The sequence below is a fragment of the Tachyglossus aculeatus genome, chromosome X5 (genome assembly GCF_015852505.1).
Source record: "Tachyglossus aculeatus isolate mTacAcu1 chromosome X5, mTacAcu1.pri, whole genome shotgun sequence".
Classification (NCBI taxonomy): Eukaryota; Metazoa; Chordata; class Mammalia; order Monotremata; family Tachyglossidae; genus Tachyglossus; species Tachyglossus aculeatus.
In genome coordinates this window covers 1,422,279-1,444,010 of record NC_052097.1, presented here as the reverse complement: position 1 = coordinate 1,444,010, position 21,732 = coordinate 1,422,279, and the positions used below count along the sequence as shown (strand labels likewise).

At 52.5% G+C, this 21,732-nt stretch overlaps 1 protein-coding gene across 1 annotated transcript; it reads right to left on the bottom strand.

Moving 5' to 3' along the window:
• Positions 1-7,417, bottom strand: RASL11B (RAS like family 11 member B). Its single transcript, XM_038769274.1, has 4 exons — positions 7,311-7,417; positions 4,587-4,643; positions 2,285-2,361; positions 1-1,231 (listed from the first exon to the last, which is right to left on the bottom strand). The coding sequence occupies exons 1-4, from the start codon at positions 7,396-7,398 to the stop codon at positions 761-763; spliced, it is 693 nt and encodes a 230-aa protein (XP_038625202.1). The 5' UTR covers positions 7,399-7,417; the 3' UTR covers positions 1-760.
• Positions 7,418-21,732: the final 14,315 nt, after the last annotated feature.

Here is a 21,732-nt window from a genome sequence, read left to right as displayed (position 1 = left end):
CAGGCTGCCAAACCACATTTATTGAACAGAAAATAAATAAGCAACAGTTTGAGCAAAGAGCGGCTCCTTAAAGTGCATCCAGGGGAGAGGGCGGGGGCTGGCCTACCGCCCGTGCCAGCCCTGGCTCTGCCGAATGTCCCCCTTCCACATCCTCGCCGCTGCCACCATCATGGCCAGACACGCTCACACCCACCCCGGCTTTTCCGCAGCCGCTGCAATGGAAAGAGGTTCCTCGTGTGGCCGCGGCCCGACACCCGTGAGCCACGAGCGGCGGCCTCCCCGTGCCGAGCCAGTCCAGCCTCTGCGCTGCCGACTGTGCCCGCAGCGTGCCGGGGAGCGGGGACCCAGGCCAGGGGGTGACCCCACCTCACTCTGAAGGAAGGCACCTGGGGGTTTTCCCCACCCACCCGTCTCAAGGGTGGAGCCATCCGCACTCGTGTCCGTGGATGGGGCTTCTAACTCCGGGTGGGGAGGCCCAGACGCCTCCACCTTCCAGCTGGCCCCAAAGGGCAGGCCAGCTCGGCCCCTCTGCTCCAACGTGGGCTCAGGCGGCCACCCCGAAGGAGACCCCCACCCTTCCGCTTAGTCCGGCGCTCCAGACCGGCTGTCGTGCGGCCAGAGTGGCTTCCCCGCTTCCATCTGCTGCCAGGCGAGCCGCCCTTCCCGCAGGAGTCCCACGGAAGCCCCCGGCCCCGTTCTTCGACCCCCCGCCGCCGCGGCGTGGGCGGCTAACGGCGCACAACCTCTTCGAGTCCCGTTCTCAGACGGCCGTACCGGTTCTCACTTTGGCGGACAGGGCTTGCTTAAGCCTCCGCTTCAGGTCCTGCATGTTGGGCGACTTGGGCCTGGGCAGGAGGGAGGACCTGCGCTTTAAAGGAGCCCCACCAGCCTGCTGCTGCTGCAGGCAGCTCACTTCCCTGCACAGGGCGTGGAAGGCGTTGTAGACATCGTGGTAGTTCTCGCTGACGGACACCTCGTGGAACGGGCAGCCCAGCACGGCGGCCAGCTGCAGGCCGCGCTGCGGCTCCACCTGCTTGGCGTGCAGCAGGTCGGCCTTGTTGGCCACCACCACCACGGGCAGCCGGCCCCCCGGCCGCAGCTGCCGGACGTGCTGGTGGAGCCGGCCGATCAGCTCGTAGCTGTGCTGGTCCGTGATGGAGAAGACGATCACGACGGCGTCAGCCCAGCGGATGCACCGGTTCAGCTGCTCGTGCCAGCCCGGGTCCTGAAGCTGAAGAGGCAGAAGGGAGAGGGGGCCCCCCCGATCAGCGACCGCGGGGTCGTTTCGCCCGAAACGCCCGGGCCGGACGGGGCAGCGGTGGGCTCGAGGGGGCCGCGCGCGCTCGGGCGTCTGCTGACCCGGCTGCGGTGCCGGGGCAGACACCACTGCAGCTCGCCACGCTCGAGCGGAAAGCTGACCTGCCTCGGCCGGCTTGCGGAGCGACTTTGTAGTTTCACAAAATGGGAAATTAACTGGCTAGACAGGGAGTCTGGGGAAGCCGAGATAGGAGCTGGAAGCATTTAGAGCTGGAGGGCTGCCCAGTCCAAGCAGCGCGCACGCACACTCCCAGCCCGGCCCTCTGGTCCACCCCGTCTAGCTTTCCAGGATAAAAAACGGCCTCCCGACTGTAGGTGACGGCAGCTGGGGGCCTGGGACTTTTCCCCTCATCCAGTACACGGCAGGGGGGGATTTCAGCTCTGATAAAACCCATTCTGGGTTCGTCAGCTGCTCCCCTTCCTGAAGCGGCCCTCTTCAAAGGCAAGAGGATTTCCCCGCTGCTGCCGTCAACTCCCCTCAAGTAACACCACCGGTCACGGCTAGTACCGGCTCTCTGGGCCGTGGATCAGGATCCCAGCTGCCCCGCTACAATAATAATGGTATTTGTTAAGCGCAATGTGCAAAGCACTGTTCTAAGCACAGGGGAGGTTACAAGGTGATCACGTTGTCACAATTTTAATCCCCATTTTACAGATGGGGTAACTGAGGCCCAGAGAGGTGAAGTGACTTGCCCAAAGTCACACAGCTGACCTAGCCCCCTCCCCCCAACGACCTCCTTCCCTCCCTCTGAACCCAGACCCTGAGGCGGCTGATACCCCATCCGCACGGAGCAAGGGCGACTGCGAGGGGTGAGGCAATTGTATTTATTGAGCGCTTACTGTGGGTTGAGTACTGTACTAAGCACATGGGAGAGTACAATAGAACAAAGTTGGCAGACATGTTCCCTGCCCACAGCGAGCTTACAGCCTAGAGGGGGAGGCAGAACTGGATGTCCCATGATCTCACCTGGACTCCTGGGGTGTCCTGCACTTGAATAGCCAGCGTCTCTCCCTCTATTTGAACCTGCCTGCTGTACAGATTTCCTGCCAAGACAAAAAAAAAAAAAAAACCCACAAACCCTATGAGATTATTTTCATCCAGTCTTGCCTTTTGAAAGAACCCAGCATTTTCAATGTGAGAAGCAGACTCAGACAAAACATATCCTGGCCCCTCTCAGACCAGGAAGTTAAGTAGAGCGCCTGGAGATGCGTTTAACAGGCTCAGTCGAGGTTGTGGGATTTTTTTTTTCCCCCCAGTCAAACGAAACAAAAAACCAGCTACGGTTACACCATCGAAAGCCAAGCCTGCAGAACCCTGCCAGAGTTGTAGGGCGAGCGCCGTCTGGGGCAGCCTAGCCCGGCTGACCCCGGGGCTTGGCTGGAAGTGAGACCGCGAGCTGATCCTCCGGACGCGGAGTCCAGCCCATCTGAATGAAAGTCGGACGGGATGATGGAAGAGCCTCTATCAATCGTATTTATTGCGATTTTTTGCAAATGCCCTCCCTCCCCACATCCGCCAAGGAAGCTCTCTTCCTCCCTTCACGGCCCTACTGAGAGCTCACCTCCTCCAGGAGGCCTTCCCACACTCAACCCCCTCCTTCCTCTCCATCCCCCCCGCCTTAACTACTTCCCCCCACCACAGCACCTGTATATATGCAGATGTTTGTACATATTTACTCTATTTGTTTTACTTATACATATCTATTCTACTTGTTTTATTTTATTAATATGTTTGGTTTTGTTCTCTGTCTCCCCCTTCTAGACTGGGAGCCCACAGTTGGGTAGGGACTGTCTCTATGTTGCCAACTTGTACTTCAAGCGCTTAGTACAGTGCTCTGCACACAGTAAGTGCTCAATATGATTGATTGAGCGCTTACTGTGTGTAGAGCACTGTACTAAGCACTTGGGAAGTCCAAGTTGGCAACATATAGAGACAGTCCCTACCCAACAGTGGGCTCACAGTCTAGCAGCCAGGGCTCATTTATTGCCGGGCCGTTCATTGAAAGATCAGTTAACTCTACGAAGACATTCTGGGGACATTCTAGTGACTCAGATGGAGACGGTTCTGAGTGGCTTGAGTACTCTACCACTCCATCAATCAAACAGCATTTATTGAGCACTTACTCTGGGCAGACCATTATACTACAGCGCTTGGGAGAATGCGATAAAGTAGACACCATTCCTACTCTCAAAGAGCTTACAGTTCAGCGAGGCCCTGGATATACATTCGTTGGCATCAGAGTTTAAGGCTGCCCCTCAATTATTTACGGGTCCCAGGGCGGGCTACCCTCTGCCTCTGACTCGTGTTTTGGGATCATTCACTCATTCAATTGTATTTGAGCGCTTACTTTGTGCAGAGCACTGTACTAAGCGCTTGGGAAGTCCAAGCTGGCAACATATAGAGACGGTCAACATATAGAGAGGGTCCCTACCCAACAGCGGGCTCACAGCCTAGAAGGGGGAGACGGACAACAAAACAAAACATATAAACCAAATAAAAATAGAATAAATATGTGCAAGTAAAATAAATACATATGTACAAACATATATTCAGGTCAGAGGGATCCTGACCTCTGTGCTGCCTTTCAGTGTAAGGGGGTCACGTTGGAAAGCCAGCCCTGGGAGTGGGGGGAGTGGTCACCTGCTTTATCAGCAAGAAGGTTCTGGAGGGAGAGTTTCTGGGCTTTAAATGGTCCAACCCCCTTGGGAAAGGGATGAGTGACCCGAGGCAAAATGAGGCCCTTCGTCCCTACCCCCAAAGGAGGCTTGCAGGTTGGGGACCATTGATTAGAGAAGCATTGTGGCTCAGTGGAAAAAGCCCGGGCTTGGGAGTCAGAGGTCATGGGTTCTAATCCCGGCTCCACCACTTGTCAGCCGCGTGACTTTGGGCAAGTCACTCCACTTCTCTGTGCCTCACTTCCCTCATCTGTAAAATGGGGATTAAGACTGTGAGCCCCACATGGGACAACCTTGATTACCTTTCTAGACGGTGAGCCTACTGCTGGGTAGGGACCGTCTCTATATGTTGCCAACTTGGACTTCCCAAGCGCTTAGTACAGTGCTCTGCACACAGTAAGCGCTCAATAAATACGATTGATTGATTACCTTGTATTCCCCCCGCCCCCAGCGCTTAGAACAGTGCTGGGCACATAGTAAGCGCTTAGCAAATACCAACATTATTCTGATTGCATCTGGTGGAGGGAGGGCAGCTTTCTCTCCAGCACTCCTGGAGGGGGGGAGGGAGGGGGTTAAGGGGAGCTGGTGCTCACCTGCGTTTCTCTCGTAGTCGCCGATGAATCGCTTGGTGAGAAACCTTACCACCAGAGCTGCAGGCCAGAGAAGGGGGAAGAAAGAGCAGGTCAGTCCCAGCCCCAAATCCACCCCCCTTGAGGGGGTCAGGGCAGAGTCGGGGGTGGGGGACAAAGAGTCCAGGGCCTGTCCTGGGGCTCCGGGGTCAACCAGGGCACTGACCCGCACCTCCGCGACTGGAGGGGGCTGCTACTTTAGGAGCGGGGTCAGAGGTCAGCCGTCCCTCCAGGCTGCGGGGGATGGGCCCTGTCTACACGTTTTGTTTTGTTGCCTGTCTCCCCCTTCTAGACCGTGAGGAGGGGAGGGACCGTCTCTATCTGTTGAATACTTGTCCTTCCCAAGCGCTTAGTCCAGTGCTCTGCACAGTAAACGCTCAATACGAGTGAATGAATGAATGAGAAGGGGAGAGACTGTGAGCCCGTTGCTGGGTAGGGGCCGTCTCTCTATGCTGACGATTTGGCCTTTCGAAGCGCTTAGTCCAGTGCTCTGCACACAGTAAGAGCTCAATAAATACGAGTGACTGAATGAATGAGAAGGGGAGACACTCTGAGCCCGTTGTTGGGTAGGGACCGTCTCTCTATGCTGACGACTTGTCCTTCCCAAGCGCTTAGTCCACTGCTCTGCACACAGTAAGCGCTCAATAAATACGATTGAATGAGTGAATGAGAGGGGGAGACAGACTGAGCCCGTTGTTGGGTGGGGACCGTCTCTATATGCTGCCGATTTGTCCTTCCGAAGCGCTTAGTCCAGTGCTCTGCACACAGTAAGCGCTCAATAAATACGAGTGAATGAATGAATGAATGAGAAGGGGAGACAGACTGAGCCCGTTGTTGGGTGAGGACCGTCTCTATATGCTGACGATTTGTCCTTTCCAAGCGCTTAGTCCAGTGCTCTGCACACAGTAAGCGCTCAATAAATACGAGTGAATGAATGAATGAGGGGGGAGACAGACTGAGCCGGTTGTTGGGTAGGGACCGTCTCTATGGTGACGACTTGGCCTTCCGAAGCGCTTAGTCCAGTGCTCTGCACACAGTAAGCGCTCAATAAATACGAGTGAATGAATGAAAGAGAAGGGGAGACAGACTGTGAGCCCGTTGTTGGGTAAGGACCGTCTCTATATGCTGACGATTTGTCCTTTCCAAGCGCTTAGTCCAGTGCTCTGCATACAGTAAGCGCTCAATAAATACGAGTGAATGAATGAATGAGGGGGGGAGACAGACTGTGAGCCCGTTGTTGGGTAGGGACCGTCTCTATATGCTGACGACTTGCCCTTCCCAAGCGTTTAGTCCAGTGCTCTGCACACAGTAAGCGCTCAATACGATTGAATGAATGAATGAGAGGGGGGAGACAGACTGTGAGCCCGTTGTTGGGTAGGGATTGTCTCTGTTGCCGATTTGTCCTTCCCAAGCGCTTAGTGCAATGCTCTGCACACAGTAAGCGCTCAATAAATACAACTGAATGAGTGCATGAATGAGAGAGATTGTGAGCCAGTTGTTGGGTAGGGACCGTCTCTATAATGCTGACGATTTGTCCTTCCCAAGCGCTTAGTCCAGTGCTCTGCGCACAGTAAGCGCTCAATAAATACAATTGATTGAATGAATATGCTGACGATTTGTCCCTCCCAAGCGCTTAGCCCAGTGCTCTGCACACAGTAAGCGCTCAGTAAATATGACTGAATGAATGCTGACGATCTGTCCTTCCCAAGCGCTTCATCCAGTGCTCTGCACACAGTAAGCGCTCAGTAAATACGACTGAGTGAATGAATGCTGACGATTTGTCCTTCCCAAGCGCTTAGCCCAGTGGTCTCCACACAGTAAGCGCTCAGTAAATACGACTGAATGAATGCTGACGATTTGTCAATCAATCAATCGTATTTATTGAGCGCTTACTGTGTGCAAAGCACTGGACTAAGCGCTTGGGAAGTACAAGTTGGCAACATAGAGACAGTCCCTACCCAACAGTGGGCTCAGCGCTTAGTCCAGTGCTCTGCACACAGTAGGCGCTCAGTACGACTGAATGAACGAATGCATGCTGACGACTTGTCCTTCCCAAGCGCTGAGTGCAGTGCTCTGCACACAGTAAGCGCTCAGTAAATACGAGTGAATGAATGCTGACGATTTGTCAGAGAAGCAGCGTGGCTCAGTGGAAAGAGCCCGGGCTTTGGAGTCAGAGGTCATGGGTTCGAATCCCGGCTCTGCCACATGTCTGCTATGTGACCTTGGGTAAGTCACTTCACTGAGCCTCAGTTACCTCATCTGTAAAATGGGGATGAAGACTGTGAGCCCCACGTGGGGCAACCTGATCACCTTGTACCCTCCCAGCGCTTAGAACAGTGCTTTGCACATAGTAAGCGCTTAACAAATGCCCACATTATTATTATTATTTGTCCTTCCCAAGCAGTGCTCAGCACACATTAAGCGCTCAGTAAATACAACTGAATCATCAATCGTATTTACTGAGCGCTTCCTCACAGCACTGTACTAAGCGCTTGGGAAGTACAAACTGGCAACATATGGAGACAGTCCCTACCCAACAGTGGGCTCACAGTCTAAAAACGACTCAATGAACCGCTGAATGAACGAATGCATGCTGACGATTTGTCCTTCCCAGGCGCTTAGTACAGTGCCCTGCACACAGTAAGCGCTCAATAAATACGATGGATTGATTGAGGGTGCGGGTCTCACCGGTCTTGCCGACCCCGCTGGCTCCCACCACGGCGATCTTGACGAGGCGGCGGGCGGGGGTGGCGCCCATGCTGTGAAGGAGGCGCATCGCTGCAGTAAGAGGGAGCAAAGAGGGACGTCTAATACAGTCCGCGACACGAGCGCGAATGGCAGCGACTGGCGCTGGTGGTCGCTTTTATACCCGAGAGGCCCCGCCCCCTCCCCGTTCGGCCAATCACAGCGCGTCCTCCCTCGAGGCCCCGCCCCCCGTCCCCGCTCGACCAATCCCGGCGAGGCCCCGCCCCCATCCCCAGTCAACCAATCCCGACGAGGCCCCCGCTCGACCAATCCCAGCGCGGCCTCCCCCTAGGCCCCGCCCCCGTCCCCGTCCCGACCAATCCCGGCGCGGCCCCCGGCGAGGCCCCGCCCCCGGGCGCGAGGCCCCGTGAGAGGCGGGAACGTGCCGGGGCGCGTGAGGCGGCGGGCCTCCTCTCCACACACATGGGCCACACACATGGGGCACACACATGGGCACACACATGCCTTGATTTGAAAAATTTCCATTTCTAAATTAAAAATGAGAAATTTTAAAAGAACCCCCCCCCGTCCTGACAACCAAATGCACAAAGGTTGCCAACTTGTACTTCCCAAGCGCTTAGTATCAATCAATCAATCAATCAGTCGTATTTATCGAGCGCTTACTGTGTGCAGAGCACTGTGCTATTGCCAATTTGTACTTCCCAAGCGCTTAGTACAGTGCTCTGCACATAGTAAGCGCTCAATAGATACGATTGATGATGATGATGATGTACTAAGCGCTTGGGGAGTCCAAGTTGGCAACATCTAGAGGCGGTCCCTACCCAACAGTGGGCTCACAGTCTAGAAGGGGGAGACAGACAACAAAACAAAACATATTAACAAAATGAAATGAATAGATATGTACAAGGAAAATAAATAAATAAATGGAATAATAGTAATAAATAGAGTGGGCCTCAGTTACCTCATCTGTAAAATAATAATAATAATGATGATGGCATTTATTAAGCACTTACCGTGTGCCGAGCACTGTTCTAAGCGCTGTTCTAGTGCAGTGCTCTGCACACAGTAAGCGCTCAGTAAATGCGATTGATTGATTGATTGATTGCAGATCTATTCCTGCATTTGTTTCGGTGAGGAAGAAGAGATTGTAGTCTGGGTTTAGGAAGACCGCGACTTCCGGACAACCAAATGCACAAATGTCTGTTTGGCATAAAGCGCCCACCCGTTAGAGTAGCTGCAGATAGTTGCAGGGGGACAGAGCCAGGGTTGGGTAGAGAGACAGATACAGCATGGGAGCCCACTGTTGGGTAAGGACCGTCTCTATACGTTGCCAACTTGGACTTCCCAAGCGCTTAGTACAGTGCTCTGCACACAGTAAGCGCTCAATAAATACGATTGATTGATTGATTGTTAGAGCCAGGGGTGGGGAGAGATAGGGCCAGGGTTGGAGAGGGAGACAGAGGCAGGAAGGGAGACGACTGTGAGCCCACTGTTGGGTAGGGACCGTCTCTATATGTTGCCAACTTGGACTTCCCAAGCGCTCAGTACAGTGCTCCGCACACAGTAAGCGCTCAATAAAGCAGCGTGGCTCAGTGGAAAGAGCACGGGCTTTGGAGTCGGAGGTCATGGGTTCGAACCCCGGCTCTGCCACGTGTCTGCTGTGTGACCTTGGGCAAGTCACTTAACTTCTCTGAGCCTCGGTTCCCTCATCTGTAAAATGGGGATTAAGACTGTGAGCCCCGCGTGGGACAACCTGATCACTTTGTATCCCCCCCCCAGCGATTAGAACAGTGCTTTGCACATAGTAAGCGCTTAATAAATGCCATCATTATTATTATTAATCAATACGATTGATTGATTGATTGATTGATAGAGCCAGGGGTGGGGAAAGACAGGGCCAGGGTTGGAGAGGGAGACAGAGGCAGGAAGCGAGAAGACTGTGAGCCCACTGTTGGGTAGGGACCGTCTCTATATGTTGCCAACTTGGACTTCCCAAGCGCTTAGTACAGTGCTCTGCACACAGTAAGCACTCAATAAATACAATTGATTGATTGATTGATTGATTGATTGATTGATTGATTGATAGAGCCAGGGGTGGGGAGAGATAGGGCCAGGGTTGGAGAGGGAGACAGAAGCAGGAAGGGAGAAGACTGTGAGCCCACTGTTGGGTAGGGACCGTCTCTATATGTTGCCAACTTGGACTTCCCAAGCGCTTAGTACAGTGCTCTGCACACAGTAAGCACTTAATAAATACGATTGATTGATTGATTGATAGAGCCAGGGGTGGAGAGAGACAGGGCCAGGGTTGGAGAGGGAGACAGAGGCAGGAAGGGAGAAGACTGTGAGCCCACTGTTGGGTAGGGACCGTCTCTATATGTTGCCAGCTTGGACTTCCCAAGCGCTTAGTACAGTGCTCTGCACACAGGAAGCGCTCAATAAATACGATTGAATGAATGAATGAGACAGAGAGCTAGGGTTAGGAAGAGAAGATACATGGTTGAGGAGAAGTGGGCGTATGTGGAGGTGGGGGGAGAGAAGGAGAGACCTGATGGGGAAAGACAGAAACAGTAGAAACTCCTAAAAAAAAATCCCTGTCACATCCGTCTACTTCATCACTGGGCAAAGGAAGCAAAACGACAGTTTTGTTGCCATGGCCACTGTGCCTCCACACCTCAGGAAGGAAGTAGTGATGATTATTATAATGGTATTCCTTAAGAGCTTCCCAGGGCCAAGCACTGTGTTGACCGCCGAGATAGATCATCAGATTCAACTGTCTCTGTGCAATAGTCATTCATTCATTCAATCGTATTTATTCAATCAATCAATCAATCGCATTTATTGAGCGCTTACTGTGTGCAGAGCTCTGTACTAAGCGCTTGGGAAGTCCAAGTTGGCAACATACCGACACGGTCCCTACCCAACAACGGGCTCACAGTCTAGAAGGGGGAGACAGACAACAAAACAAAACATGTGGACCGGTGTCAATCAATCAATCGTATTTATTGAGCGCTTACTGTGTGCAGAGCACTGTACTACTACTACTAATAATGATGGCATTTATTAAGCGCTTACTATGTGCAGAGCACTGTTCTCAGCGCTGGGCAGGTTGCCCCACGGGGGGCTCACAGTCTTAATCCCCATTTTCCAGATGAGGGAACTGAGGCCCAGAGAAGTGAAGTGATTGTGTCAAGTCCATTATAATAATAATAATAATGGCATTTATTAAGCGCTTACTATGTGCAGAGCACTGTTCTAAGCGCTGATATAAGCGCTGATAAGTCCATTCTCGTCCCCACGTTAGTATTGATCGGGGATTAATCAGAATTGCAGTGATGGGGGATCTGCAGTCTGGATCACTTTCATTTGCAAATGTTCAGCCCACGTTTCTCCACTCCTCGGGAAACTCCAGTGGTTGCCCCTCCACCTCCATATCAGACAAAAACTCCTCTCCATTGGCTTTAAAGCACTGTCACCTCCTACTACAACCCAGCCCACTCACTTCATTCCTGTATATATGTATATATGTTTGTACATATTTATTACTCTATTTATTTTACTTGTACATATCTATTCTATTTATTTTATTCTGTTAATATGTTTGGTTTTGTTCTCTGTCTCCCCCTTCCAGACTGTGAGCCCGCTGTTGGGTAGGGACCGTCTCTATATGTTGCCAACTTGGACTTCCCAAGCGCTTAGTACAGTGCTCTGCACACAGTAAGCGCTCAATAAATACAATTGATTTAAATCAGTCACCTCACTGCTCTCCTACTACAACCCAGCCCACCCACTTCATTCCTGTCCATACGTATATATGTTTCTACATATATATTACTCTATTTTACTTGTACATATCTATTCTATTTATTTTATTTTGTTAACATGTTTGGTTTTGTTCTCTGTCTCCCCCTTCTAGACTGTGAGCCCGCTGTTGGGTAGGGACCGTCGCTATCTGTTGCCAACTTGGACTTCCCAAGCGCTTAGTCCAGTGCTCTGCACACAGTAAGCGCTCAATAAATACAACTGATTGATTGATTTAAAGCACTGTCACCTCACTGCTCTCCTACTACAACCCAGCCCACCCACTTCATTCCTGTCTATATGTATATATGTTTGTACATATTTATTACTCTATTTTACTTGTACATATCTATTCTATTTATTTTATTTTGATTAATATGTTTGGTTTTGTTCTCTGTCTCCCCCTTCTAGACTGTGAGCCCGCTGTTGGGTAGGGACCGTCTCTATATGTTGCCAACTTGGACTTCCCAAGCGCTTTAGTCCAGTGCTCCGCACACAGTCAGCGCTCAATAAATACGATTGATGATGATGATGATGATCTCTTCCTGGGCAGGAGGAAGGCCAAGGGCGGACTGGGAGCAGGCCAAAGGACGTGGCCAGAGCCAGGGGTGAGAGAGAGAGGGTCGCGGACCCCCGGGGTTGCCCGGGCACCCATCCCCGTCTGGAGACGAGACAGAGCCCGGCAACCGGCGTCGCACGAGGAGAGCGGCCAAGACATTCCTCGCTTTCCGAATACCAAGGAAAGCTGGCCTGTGAAATCCATTAACGCGGCATCTGGAAAGCAAATCCGCGCTTTCCCGTCTGGCCGTCGGGGCCTGGAATGCCCCCAATCCCTCTGCCCATCCGCCAAGCTAGCTCTCTTCCTCCCTTCAAGGCCCTGCTGAGAGCTCACCTCCTCCAGGAGGCCTTCCCAGACTGAGCCCCTTCCTTCCTCTCCCCCTCGTCCCCCTCTCCATCCCCCCATCTTACCTCCTTCCCTTCCCCACAGCACCTGTATATATGTATATATGTTTGTACATATTTATTACTCTATTTATTTATTTATTCATTTTACTTGTACATATCTATTCTATTTATTTTATTTTGTTAGTGTGTCTGGTTTTGTTGTCTGTCTCCCCCTTCTAGACTGTGAGCCCGCTGTTGGGTAGGGACTGTCTCTATGTGTTGCCAACTTGGACTTCCCAAGCGCTTAGTACAGTGCTCTGCACACAGTAAGCGCTCAATAAACACGATTGAATGAATGAATGAATGACAGGGGGGCGCGCGACGGGGGGGGCGCGGCCTGAGGTGGCACGTGCGTGTGGGCGGGGCTTGGTGGACGAAGCGTGCGCGGGAAGGGGCGGGGCCTGTGCGTCACGTGCGTGTGGGCGGGGATTGGAGGGCGAGGTGCGCGCGGAAAGGGGCGGGGCCTGTGCGTCAGGTGCGTGTGGGCGGGGCTTGGTGGACGGTGTGCGCGCGGACGGGGCGGGGCCTGTGCGTCACGTGCGTGTGGGTGGGGCTTGGTGGACGATGAGCGCGCGGGCGGGGGCGGGGCTTGCGTGTCACGTGCGTCCGGGCGGGGCTTTTTGGGCGGTGTGCGCGCGGACGTGGGCGGGGCCTGCGCGTCACGTGCTTGTGGGCGGGGCCTTAATGGAAGATGTGAGGGCGGGGGCGGGGCCAGTGTGCCACGTGTATGTGGGCGGGGCTTTGTGGGCGGGGCGCGCGCGGGAGGGGGCGGGGCCTGTGCGTCACGTGCGTGTGGGCGGGGCTTGGTGGGCGATGCTCACGCGGGAGGGGGCGGGGCCTGTGTGTCACGTGTGTGGGCGGGGCTTTTGTGGGCCGTGTGCGCGCGGCCGGGGGTGGGGCCTGTGAGTCACGTGCGTGTGGGCGGGGTTTTTGTGGACGGTGTGCGCGCGGACGGGGGGCGGGGCCTGTTTGACACGTGAGTGTGGGCGGGGCTTGGTGGGCGATGTGAGCGCGGACGGGGCCTAGGTGTCACGTGCGCGTGGGCGGGGCTCTGCGCACGCGCCGGGGTCACGTGGAAAGGGGCCGGGCCTGGTCGGGCCTCGAAGCCTGCCTCAATTTCCATTCTGAGGGAATAATGATGCTGATGATGATGATGGCGGCATTTATTAAGCGCTTACTATGTGCAAAGCCCTGTTCTAAGCGCCGGGGAGATTGCAAGGTGATTGGGTTGTCCCACATGGGGCTCACAGCCTTCATCCCCATTTTACAGATGAGGGAACTGAGGCACAGAGAAGTGAAGTGATAGCATTTATGAAGCGCTTACTCTGTGCAAAGCACTGTCCTAAGCGCTTGGGAGGTGGTAAGGTGGTCCCACGGTGGGGGTTTCACAGTCTTCATTTTACAGATGAGGTAACTGAGGCCCAGAGAATAATAATAATAATGATGATGATGATGGCATTTATTAGACGCTTACTATGTGCAAAGCACTGTCCTAAGCGCTGGGGAGGTGACAAGGTGATCAGGTGGTCCCACGTGGGGGGGGGGGATTCACAGTCTTCATTTCACAGATGAGGTAACTGAGGCACAGAGAATAATAATAATAATGATGATGGCATTTATTAAGCGCTTACTATGTGCAAAGCACTGTCCTAAGCGTTGGGTTGGTTACAAGGTGATCAGGTGGTCCCACGGGGTGTGGGGGGTTCACGGTCTTCATTTTACAGATGAGGTAACAGGCCCAGAGAATAATAATAATAATGATGATGGCATTTATTAAGCACTTATTATGTGCAAAGCACTGTCCTAAACGCTGGGGAGGTGACAGAGTGATCAGGTGTTCCCACGCGGGGGGGTTCACAGTCTTCATTTTCCAGATGAGGTAACTGAGGCCCAGAGAAGTGAAGTGACTTGCCCAGAGTCACACAGCTGACAATTGGCAGAGCCGGAATTTGAACCCATGACCTCTGGCTCCCAAAGCCCGTGCTCCTTCCGTTGAGCCACGCTGCTAATCCCCCTTCTAATGATAATAATGATGGCATTTGTTAAGCACTCACTATGTGTAAAGCACTGTTCTAAGCGCCGGGAAGATTACAAGGTGATTGGGTTGTCCCACGGGGGGGCTCACAGTCTTCATCCCCATTTTACAGATGAGGTAACTGAGGCACAGTGAAGTGATAGCATCTATGAAGCACTATGTGCAAAGCACTGTCCTAAGCGCTGGGGAGGTGGAAAGGTGATCAGGTGGTCCCACGGGTGGGGGGTGGTTCACAGTCTTCATTTTACAGATGAGGTAACTGAGGTCCAGAGAATAATAATAATAATGATGATGGCATTTATTAAGCGCTTACTATGTGCAAAGCACTGTCCTAAGCGCTGGGGAGGTGGCAAGGTGATCAGGTGGTCCGGGGGGGTGTTTCATGGTCTTCATTTTACAGATTCATTCATTCATTCAGTCGTATTTATTGAGCGCTTACTGTGTGCAGAGCACTGTACTAAGCGCTTGGGAAGTGCAAGTTGGCAACATATAGAGTCGGTCCCTACCCAGCGGCGGGCTCACAGTCTAGAAGGGGGAGACAGGCAACAAAACATATTAACGAAATAAAATAAATAGAATAAATATGTCCAAGTAAAATAAATAGAGAGTAATAAATCTGTACAAACATATATACAGGTGCCGTGGGGAGGGGAAGGAGGTAAGGCGGGGGGATGGGGAGGGGGAAGACGGGAAGAGGAAGGAGGGGGCTCAGTTCATTCAATCATATTTATTGAGCGCTTACTGTGTGTGGAGCACTGTACTAAGCGCTTGGGAAGTACAAGTTGGCAACCTATAGAGACGGTCCCTACCCAACAGCGGGCTCACAGTCTAGAAAGGGGAGACAGACAACAAAACAAAGCATGTGGACAGGTGTCAAGTCATCAGAACAAAAAGTAAAGCTAGATGCACATCATTAACAAAATAAATAGAATAGTAAATAGAATAGCCCCCACCTCCCGCGCTTAGAACAGTGCTTGGCACATAGTAAGAACTTAACAGATGCCATAATTATTATTCATTCCTTCAATCGTATTTATTGAGCGCTTACTGTGTGCAGAGCATTGGACTAAGCGCTTGGGAAGTCCAAGTTGGCAACATATAGAGATGGTCCCTACCCAACAGCGGGCTCACAGTCTAGAAGGGGGAGACAGGCAGTAAAACATATATCATCGTCATCAATCGGATTTATTGAGCGCTTACTGCGTGCAGAGCACTGTACTAAGCGCTTGGGAAGTACAAGTTGGCAACATCTAGAGACAGTCCCTACCCAATAGTGGGCTCACAGTCTAAATATTACTCTATTTATTTATTTATTTATTTTACTTGCACATATCTATTCTATTTATTTTATTTTGTTAGTATGTTTGGTTTTGTTCTCTGTCTCCCCCTTTTAGACTGTGAGCCCGCTGTTGGGTAGGGACCGTCTCTATATGTTACCAACTTGGACTTCCCAAGCGCTTAGTCCAGTGCTCTGCGCACAGTAAGCGCTCAATAAATACGATTGATGATGATAATGATAGAAGGGGGAGACAGGCAACAAAACATATCATCATCATCAATCGTATTTATTGAGCGCTTACTGTGTGCAGAGCACTGTACTCAGTGCTTGGGAAGTACAAGTTGGCAACATATAGAGACAGTCCCTACCCGATAGTGGGCTCACAGTCTAAAAGGGGGAAACAGAGAACAAAAACAAACATACTAACAAAATAAAATAAAATATATGCTGGAAGGGCTATGCACAGTGACTCAAACCCCTTCCACCCACACCCTTTCTCCAACATCCCCCTTCCTTTCCACGTGGCCTGGCCAGTTTAGCGGTACCGAGGCTCCGTTTCCACCAGCAAAATGAAAGGAAAATTTGGATCCCCGATCTGCCCAAACCCAGGCAAGTCATCGAATCAATGCGGACCTCAGTTTCCTCCCCTATGGAACGCGGAAAATAATCCCTGTCTCAAAAGGATACTCTGAGGGTATCGCGAGATAAATGGTGTTTAAAAAAATATATATCGGGGGCATACAAGCACTCAGCAATTCAGGGAATTGTTATGATCAGGGGCAGAAGTGCCCCTTACTCACTCCTTTCCGCTTTTCTCATCTTCCTTTCTAGAGAACTTATCTGTGGTCAGCAAGGCCAGCTTCAGCGGGCTAGTGAGGTAAGTGACCACCTCAGAATTTTTACAAGGGGTAATAATAATAATAATGGCATTTATTAAGCGCTTACTGTGTGCAAAGCACTGTTAATTGGTGGGGGGGCAGAGGGTGCTACAGGGGAGGTAGCAGTGCAATGGAGAAACTCCATTTGCCTCGCCCGAGTCCCCGGGTCTGCCCTTCTGTCCCCTCCTGTCCTCTTCCTCCCCGCTCCTGTGCTGGCCCTGATTCTCATCGGTGAGGCCCATTATTCATTTACATTAATGTCCATCTCCCCCTCTGGACTGTCAGCTTGTTAAGGGCGATGAATGTGTCTGCTAATTCTGTTGTTCTCTCCCAAGTGCTTAATACAGTGCTCTGCACATAGCAGGTGTTCAATAAATACCATTGATGGATTGATGGTCTCATGGGGGACTGAGGAAGGTGACCTGTATATATGTATATATGTTTGTACATATTTATTACTCTATTTATTTCACTTGTACCTATCTATTCTATTTATTTTATTTTGTTAGTATGTTTGGTTTTATTTTCTGTCTCCCCCTTCTAGACTGTGAGCCCACTGTTGGGTAGGGACTGTCTCTATATGTTGCCAGCTTGGACTTCCCAAGCCCTTAGTCCAGTGCTCTGCACACAGTAAGCACTCAATAAATACGATTGATTGATTGATTGGACTGTCAGCTTGTTAAGGGCAATGAACGTGTCTGCTAATTCTGTTGTTCTCTCCCAAGTGCTTAATACAGTGCTCTGCACATAGCAAGTGTTCAATAAATACCATTGATGGATTGATGGTCTCATGGGGGACTGAGGAAGGTGACCTGTATATATGTATATATGTTTGTACATATTTATTACTCTATTTCACTTGTAACTATCTATTCTATTTATTTTATTTTGTTAGTATGTTTGGTTTGGTTTTCTGTCTCCCCCTTCTAGACTGTGAGCCCACTGTTGGGTAGGGACTGTCTCTATATGTTGCCAGCTTGGACTTCCCAAGCGCTTAGTCCAGTGCTCTGCACACAGTAAGCGCTCAATAAATACGATTGATTGATTGGGGGCTGCTCCTCTGCCTCGCACAGCCTCCTGCCTCCACCCGAACCAGACTGGAGGCCTTCCCAGACTGCGCCCCTTCCTTCCTCTCCCCCTCGTCTCCCTCATCTTACCTCCTTCCCTTCCCCACAGCACCTGTATATATGTATATATGTTTGTACATATTTATTACTCTATTTATTTATTTATTTATTTTACTTGTACATATCTATTCTATTTATTTTATTTTGTTAGTATGTTTGGTTTTGTTCTCTGTCTCCCCCCTCTAGACTGTGAGCCCACTGTTGGGTAGGGACTGTCTCTATATGATACCAACTTGGACTTCCCAAGCGCTTAGTACAGTGCTCTGCACACAGTAAGCGCTCAATAACTATGATTGATTGATTGATTGATTCTGCTCCCTCGCAACAAGTGGTGGGGCCCAGATTCAGGGGAGATGCAGAGCCCTGCAGAATGAAGCCTCTTGGGAGTACTGGGGGGGGATGGATGGGGAAGAGGGGAACACCGTGGCTTGGGGCCACTGTTGGCCACGGCAAACCCAGGCTCATTCATTCATTCAATCGTATTTATTGAGCGCTTACTGTGTGCAGAGCACTGGACTAAGCGCTTGGGAAGTCCAAGTTGGCAACATAGAGAGACGGTCCCTACCCAACAACGGGCTCACAGTCTAGAAGGGGGAGACAGACAACAAAACATGTGGACAGGTGTCAAGTCATCAGGATAAACAGAAGTAAAGCTAGATGCACATCATTAACAAAATAAATAGAATAGTAAATAGAATATCCCCCCCGCCCCCACTGCGCTTAGAACAGTCCTTGGCACATAGTAAGAACTTAAGAGATGCCATAATTATTATTCATTCATTCAGTCGTATTTATTGAGTGCTCGACATCATCCGTGCGGTCAGGGAGGGCTTCCTCCCCGGGAACACCCCGTTGATCCCCCTTCCCCCCCAGCAGGGAAACCGAGGCCTGCCGAGAGCAAGGAGCCGCCTGCCTGCCTTGCGCTACCGCTGAGGCGCGGGACGGATCTGGGATCCCATCCGCACCTCTCCCAATTACCCCCTCCGTTTCCCCCCGCTGCAGGGAAAATGGTTAGGGCTCCGAGCAAGGAATCCGGCAGGAATCCGGATGCCAGGCCTCTTAGACGGGGAAGCCAGGAAATGGCTAATTGAGGAAACTCAGGGTGAAGGGTGTGTGCCTCGGCGCGCCCGGCTTCGCTCGCTGCCAGGCTTGGCCTGCGGCCCGAGGCGGCGTGGGGAGAGCGCAGGACAGGCGGACGGCAGCGTCCCTGGCCAGGGGGAGGGGACGACAATCAATCAATCAATCAATCGATCATATTTATTGAGCGCTTACTGTGTGCAGAGCACTGTACTAAGCGCTTGGGAAGTCCAAGTTGGCAACATATAGAGACAGTCCCAACCCAACAGTGGGCTCACGACACACCCCATCCGTGACCCCCGCCAGGCCTCTCCCCCACTCGTGCACCTCCCCGAGCCCTGCCTTCACTCCGGGGGCAGGTTTGGCGACTGGACACTGAAGCCGAAGTTTCATCCGGGAAGGACGGGCTTCCTTTCTGGCCATCTGGGTTCCTTTTCCAAGGTCAGGCAGGGGTGCTACCTCCCATCCCCTCCAGAGCCACCACTTGGGCATTTTCCAGACAAGGCCGGGAGCCTCTCCCACGGACAGATGGACAGGCAGGAATGGGGGCCTTTTTCTCACACCCATTTTTCCGGGCTCCCGGAATGAAGCCCCTCGGCGGAGTAGGTTTAGCGGCTCTCTCCCCGGACTCAACTGCCCCGGAGAGAGTCCGGCGGCCCACTCCAGATCCCATCATCATCATCAATCGTATTTATTGAGCGCTTACTGTGTGCAGAGCACTGTACTAAGCGCTTGGGACATACAAATTGGCAACATATAGAGACAGTCCCTACCCAACAGTGGGCTAACAGTCTAAAAGGGGGAGACAAAACCAAACATACTAACAAAATAAAATAAATAGAATAGATATGTACAAGTAAAATAGAGTAATAAATATGTACAAACATATATACAGGAGCTGTGGGGAAGGGAAGGAGGTAAGATGGGGGGATGGAGGGGGGAGAGGAAGGAAGGGGCTCTGTGTGGGAAGGCCTCCTGGAGGAGGTGAGCTCTCAGTAGGGCCTTGAAGGGAGGAAGAGAGCGAGCTTGGCGGATGGGCAGAGGGAGGCCATTCCAGGCCCGGGGGATGATGTGGGCCGGGGGTCGATGGCGGGACAGGCGAGAACGAGGTACGGTGAGCCCAGGGCTCCCAGGACTCACTTTTGACCGACGGCTGGCTCCTGGAGCCGTCCTCGGACGGGGTGGTGATCGCACGGGGAGCCACGCGGACACGATTCCGAAAGGGCCAGTCAGAGCCGGGATCTGAGCGGGCTTCCAGACGCCAGGATCAGGACTCCCCCGAGGCCCATAAGGAACGTTTAAATGGGGCGGCCAGGCAGACCAGGAGGCGGGAGAGGGGGCTGGGACCCCTCTGCGTCTAGACGGCTGATTAGAGGAGTGGGGCCGGGGTACGGCGGCTGCGTCTCCCTGGTGAATGCGGGGAATCTAGCGTGTCCGGAGGAGCCCCGTATAGGGAGAAGTGCATTTCCCTCCAGGATGGGGTGCGCTTCCCCTGGACTGGGTTGGCTCAGAGCCAGACTCAGGGCTGCAGGACATCCGCAGGCCTCGGACAAACGCTCCATCTTGCCTGTGACTTCGCCCATGCCCTCAGGTGCCCGACAGAATGGGTGCAGAATGCCAGAGCCAGATGGCACCGGAGTGTCACCTCCTGCGGGCAGCCCAGGAGCCGCCGTCGGAAGGGTGGTGGAGGGCAGCCGCCCCCTGTTTTCCAGTTGGCAACTTGGTTGCCAGGTAGGTTCCTCTGGAAGCTGGCCACCTAATGCCAGGGGGTGGGGTGGGCGCTTGAGTGGTGGACCCGGGCCCGCCTCAGCCCCAGCCCCCCTCAGGGAACCTGCAAAGCACAATCAATCAATCAATCAATTTATTTATTGAGCGCTTACTGTGTGCAGAGCACTGTACTAAGCGCTTGGGAAGTACAAGAGACAGTCCCTACCCAACAGTGGGCTCACAGTCTAGAAGGGGGAGACGGAGAACAAAACCAAACATGTTAACAAAAGAAAATAAATAGAATAGATGTGTACAAGTAAAATAAATAAATAAATAGAGTAATAAATATGTACAAACATATATACAGGTGCTGTGGGGAAGGGAAGGAGGTAAGATGGGGGGGACGGAGAGGGGGACGAGGGGGAGAGGCGATGCGCCCAAAATAGCATCTGGAGCAACCGGATGGGCTCCTTGGGAACCAGAGACTGCTCCTGATCACCTTCCTCAGTCCCCCATGAGCCCATCAATCCATCAATGGTATTTATTGAACACTTGCTATGTGCAGAGCACTGTATTAAGCGCTTGGGAGAGAACAACAGAATTAGCGGACACATTCATTGCCCTTAACACACAGGCCCCTCTAGGCCTCAGCTCACCCTGTGGAGGTGTGAAAAGGCTGTGGCTTTGACCTCACCCCATCAGAAGGCATCAGAATAGCCAAGTCTAGCAATCGATCAATCAACCAATGGTATTTACTGAGTGCCTACCGAGAGACTATACTAAACGCTTGGCCCCACACTGCCCATAAAGAGCCCGGTGTCCTGCGCTTTTTGCGTCAGGCTTCGGCCGTCTCCATCTTTTTTCCTAACGGTATTTGTTAAGCGCTTACTATGTGCCAGCAACCGGACTTAGCGCTGCAGTGGATCCAAATTAATCAGGTTGGACCCAGTGTCCGTGCCACAGTCTTAATTCCCATTTGATGGATGAGGTAACTGAGGTACAGAGAAGCTAAGTGATTTGCCCGAGGTCACACAGCAGACAAGTGGCGGAGGCGGGATGAGAACCCAGGCCCTTCTGCCAGGTCCCCAGCTTCCTCCCTTGATTCCCAGACTTTCTCCCCCACTGTGGCCCTTGGCTCTCCCCGACTTTCCTCCTCCAGCCCCCTACCCTGCCTCCCTCCGTGCCTTCGCTACCACCTGCCCTCTGGGCTGCGGGGAGCGGGGCTTGGGGAGCCACGGTGGCCCGGCCACGGCCAAGCCTGGCCCTTCGTAACATATATGTTGCCAGTTTGTCCTTCCCAAGCGCTTAGTCCGGTGCTCTGCACACAGTAAGCGCTCAATAAATAAGATTGATTCATCGGCGAAGGCACCCCCCCGGCAGGCCCCTCGGCCAGCAGCTCAGGCGTGCAGATGTAGCCCAAGACCCGCTTCCAAGACCTCCCTGCTTCCCCGGGATCCGGGGGTGGGAGTCGGGGAGGGGTCTGTGCCAGCCAGCCGCCCTCTCCGGGGGAACACGTGTTGCTCCCCACAGGGGACCACCCCAACGTGGGCCGCTGGCT

Bases quoted from the DNA above. Each gene is read 5' to 3' on its own strand.
- RASL11B (XM_038769274.1), bottom strand. From the start codon at position 7,398: ATGCGCCTCCTTCACAGCATGGGCGCCACCCCCGCCCGCCGCCTCGTC. The intron at 4,644-7,310 runs GTGAGACCCGCA...TCTGGCCTGCAG, and splicing joins CAGCGGGGTCGGCAAGACCG to CTCTGGTGGTAAGGTTTCTC. The intron at 2,362-4,586 runs GTGAGCACCAGC...TTGTCTTGGCAG, and splicing joins CGACTACGAGAGAAACGCAG to GAAATCTGTACAGCAGGCAG.